The sequence below is a fragment of the Chrysemys picta genome, chromosome 3, assembly GCF_011386835.1.
Source record: "Chrysemys picta bellii isolate R12L10 chromosome 3, ASM1138683v2, whole genome shotgun sequence".
Taxonomy (NCBI): Eukaryota; Metazoa; Chordata; order Testudines; family Emydidae; genus Chrysemys; species Chrysemys picta.
This window is the reverse complement of record NC_088793.1, coordinates 56,686,596-56,691,118: the sequence shown is the minus strand read 5'-3', so window position 1 is coordinate 56,691,118 and position 4,523 is coordinate 56,686,596. Positions and strand designations below refer to the sequence as shown.

At 43.9% G+C, this 4,523-nt stretch overlaps 1 protein-coding gene across 1 annotated transcript; it reads right to left on the bottom strand.

Moving 5' to 3' along the window:
- Nucleotides 1-392: 392 nt before the first annotated feature.
- Nucleotides 393-3,792, bottom strand: LOC135982237 (general transcription factor II-I repeat domain-containing protein 2A-like). The gene has a single exon (XM_065587943.1). The coding sequence runs from the start codon at nt 2,462-2,464 to the stop codon at nt 656-658; it is 1,809 nt and encodes a 602-aa protein (XP_065444015.1). The 5' UTR covers nt 2,465-3,792; the 3' UTR covers nt 393-655.
- Nucleotides 3,793-4,523: the final 731 nt, after the last annotated feature.

Below are 4,523 nucleotides of genomic sequence, written 5' to 3'. Positions count from 1 at the left end.
TAGGTGCCCAAAGCATTAGATAGGCCCCTACCTCATAATTTAATAAGTACAAAATAAAGAAAGGCCTGCCCATAAATATATCTACCTTAGTCCCATCTGCAACGACCTTACAGAAAAAAAGATCGGCCTTGCAGCACGTCCAGAAGTCTGACAAATCTGGGCTCTAGCAGACCAAGGGGTGGAGCAAGTCCCAGAATTGAGGACACATTTTGCTAGTGGAGTTCTTCCCTCTGTTGCCAGAGCTCAAACTTGAGCACCTTTGCTGATCTCAGCTGCGGCAATCGGTCATTTGAGGGGAGGGGATGATTTCATGGTAAGCAGGTCCCAAACCATTAAAGCAGGGGTGTCAAACTCAATTGCACAGGGGGCCAAAACTCAAAACTCGCGGGCCGAACAGTATAACCATTTATTTAACAGACTAAATATTTATGTTTTTTAACCATTAATATGAACCAAAATACAGGATATCATTCCAAAATAAATACATTTCAACTTAAAATATTTTGCTCTTCATAAAAAAATATCCTGTCAATACAATACATTCAAAATCTGTACATGCTGGAATATTAAAAAATCTGAAAATATAAATAAAAAATTGAATTTAAAGCAAAAGTATAATCATAACAAATCATAACATTCCATTTTCTTGTCCTATTTAGTCAGAGCCTGATACTTGGAGTCTTTTCTTTGCAACAAGTTCGTTTATGTTTGGGGTTAGGTTCTGTGTTGTGAAGATTCTCAGGATCGATTGCAGGTGTTCATCAGTGAGGCGACTCCTGTGTGACGTTTTGTTAATTTTCATCACAGAGAACAGCTGCTCGCACAGATATGTGCTGCCAAACATGGACAGGATTCGAGCCGCATGTTGGCGGAGCTGCGGCATCGCTTCAGGAATGAAGCGAGTGAACTGTGCTGGCCCCGCAGTGTCGTACTTTGCCTTCAGTGTCCCGTTACATTGCAGTTCTATCAGCTCCATCTGCATTTCTACAGGTGCGGTTTCCACATCGACTGCAAATGGGTTGCGAAGCAGCTCGAAGTTACTTTTCTGTGCCTCAAAGTCACTGAAGCGCCGTGCGAACTCAGTGCGCAGCGCGCTGAGTTTTTCAGCAAAGGTGGCATTTGGGAAAACTGTGGCACTTTCTTGGTTCCGTATTACTTGGCAACAGGGAAAGTGAGACAAGTTGCATTGGTGCATTTGTGTCTCCCATAAGCGCAGCTTCACTTGAAATGCCTTCACTGCATCATGCATATCGGTTATTATGTGCTCCCGTCCCTGGAGTTGAAGGTTTAAAGCGCTAAGATGCGACGTTATGTCAGCCAGGAACGCCAACTCACATTTCCACTTTTCATCCCGCAGAACTGTGCAGTCTTTCCCCTTACTGTCCATGAACTGGCAGATTTCCTCTCGCAGCTCAAAGTGTCTTTTGAGAACTTTTCCCCGACTTAGCCACCGGACCTCCGTATGATATGGCATATCGCCAAACTCGCTATCTATTTCCCGCAGAAAAGACTGGAATTGGCGGTGATTTAAACCGTGGGCTCTGATAAAGTTGACGGTTTGTGTTACAGTGTTCATCACATGATCCATTTTTAGGACTTTAGCACTCAGCGATTCCTGGTGTATGATGCAGTGATACACTGTCAACTCACCGGCACAGTTCTCCTCCCGCATCTTTGAGCGCATCCTTCCCACCAGTCCATTTTTTTCACCACACATAGCAGGTGCGCCATCTGTTGTAAGTCCAACGAGTTTTTCCCATGGCAGTTTCATGTCGGTTACACTTTGAAATACATTTCCAAAGATGTCTTCTCCTTTCGTTGTCCCGTGCATCGATTTAATGTCCAGTATTTCCTCTGTTACGCACAAATTGGAATCCACACCACGGATAAATATCGCCAGCTGTGCAGTGTCAGTCGCGTCAGTAGTTTCATCCACGGCAAGGGAGTATGCAACAAAATCTTTTGCTCTTTCAATCAACTGTGTTTTCAAATCAGTCGCCATCTCACAAACCCGATTAGCAACAGTGTTTCTGCTGAGGCTTACATTTGCAAACGCTCGCGTTTTATCTGGACAAAGGACGTCGCACACTTTCATCATACAATTCTTTACGAATTCCCCCTCGGTAAACGGCCGTCCTGATTTGGCGATCTCTTCGGCCACAATGAAACTTGCTTTCACAGCAGCTTCACTTTGTGATTTTGCTTTGGTGAAAAACGTCTGCTGGGATGTCAAATTCTTCTTCAACTCCTCTACCTTTTGTAGCTTCTGTCCTGCGCTCAGGTTTTTGAATTTGTTCTCATGTTTCGTCTCGTAGTGCCGTCTTAGGTTATACTCCTTCATTACAGCGATATTACTCCCGCAAAGGAGACACACTGGTTTACCTGCAATTTCAGTAAACATATACTCATTCTCCCACCGGCTTTGAAAGCCTCGGTTTTCAGAATCAAGTTTTCTCTTGGCCATTGTTGGGGTCTAGCTTTGATTTGATATTAGCGTTGTATACATCAACAGACCGCGAACTTGAACCGCGGCTTGCCGTTGGCGGCAATTGCACTGCATCATGGGATTTGTAGTGTGTGTTATTGGGGCGTCATATCACAGGGCCATTAAAAACAGATATATAAAACGATTTCGCGGGCCGGATATAGTTGTATGGCGGGCCGGATGTGGCCCGCGGGCCTTGAGTTTGACACATGTGCATTAAAGGGTACAAACAACTTGAATTGCATCTGGATTTTATAAGGTTGCTAGGTGTTCAGTTTTCAACCGAACACCCGGTCGAAAAGGGACCCTCCCCAGCCCAGTGAAAATGAGCGAGTGAGTGAGGGTGAGGGAGAGCGAGCGACAGAGGGAGGAGTGGGGCAGGGCTTCGGAGAAGGGGCGGGGCAAGGGTTTCGATTTTGTTCCGTCAGAAAGTTGGCAACCCTACCTGGAAGCTAATTGGAGGCCAATGCAGATCCCAGAGTACTGGTCTAACATGCTTCCAATGCACAGCTCTTCAGCATTCGACACTGGCTTCAGCTTCCAGATGGTCCTAAAGTATAGCTCCAGGACATTACAGCAATCCAACCTTGATATGACAAAGGCACGGCTAATTGTGGCAAAGTCTGCATTTGGAAGAAAAGGTCACACTTGTCTTACTAGGAACAGACAGATAATAGCATTCTTAGACACAGCTGCTACCAAACATCCAGGAGCAGCCCAGGATCTGACAACACCCTCATGTTTTGCACCTGTTTTAGAAATGGTGGTCACACTCCCTGTATGAGGGGCACTCCACCCTTTGGTCTGCCAGAGTTCCATGAACTCTTCTGGCTGCTTCTCCCAGCCTAACAACATTACCCAGGATCTCACCATAGCACTAGATAATTTGTTCCACAGCTCCCAGCTGGGTCACAGGATAGAGACCTAAAGCAGGGTGTTGTTAGCAGCAATACTACTGCAATCCATGTCTCCTCACTAACACTCTGGAAGCCTCATGCACATGAAATGAGAGATGACCATACCTATCCCCGAGACCAACCCACAAGAGAGAGTTCTTAGGGCAGAATAACAACTGCCCCCAACTCTGAGTTGTGTAGAAAGATAAGGATGGACAGTGCAAGAGCTAGTGCCTGCAAACGGTTAAAAAAAAATCTCATTGTCAACAGAATCAAAGGCTGCCAACCAAGTAAAAGAATCAGCGTGGATACTTTATCTTCATCCACTGCTAGGAGGAGATCATCAGCTAATGCAATCTGTGCAGTTTCTCTCCTATAACTAGGCTGATCAGGGTCAGTTAATGTAAAAAATGAATTAAGAACATTTATCCAGCAATGCAGCATAAGAGTGACCTTCTCGTAAGGGAGGTTTGGAACTAAACAGGTTCATGGTGTCCATTAAAACCTCTTAAAAATAAAAAATACTGTAAATGGAAATAGTAATTGAGAACAAGAAGTTCAAAATACCCTTTTATCCATTTAAAAATAAGATTTTAACCTTACACCTGTTCAAGATTTGGCCCATTTATTTGAAGAACACTGAAATAGCATAGAAGATTTAATAAAACATATTCTCAGACCCTTTAAAACAGTATTTGGGAGTAATTCCTTCTGTGGCGCTAAGGTGGGAAGAGGTACACAAAGCACCTGAGCTCCAACATCACATTTGTAAGGTAAGTGTAATGTCTATTGTCCCTGCAATATGTCAAAGATGTTTAGAAAGGACCCCTATTCTGCAATCCTTCTCATGTTCAGCAATGCCATAAACCAAAAGTGATACCAATAAACTGGAAAAAGTGCCTTGCCATATTTCAAATGCCAAGCCAAATAAGAGATTGAGACACATCAGATGTTATCAATAAATTTGGCCTGCTGAAAGACAACTTTCCTTCCCGGAGTATCACATGCCAGAGCCTCAGGCTTCTTCCTAAAATTGAAGGCATACCAGGTAAGGCTGAAATGTAGGACCAGTGATCCGTTTATTCAACCAATCATGAAAACCGAACAAAACTAACTAACAAAAATACTGCCTAGTGTAATAA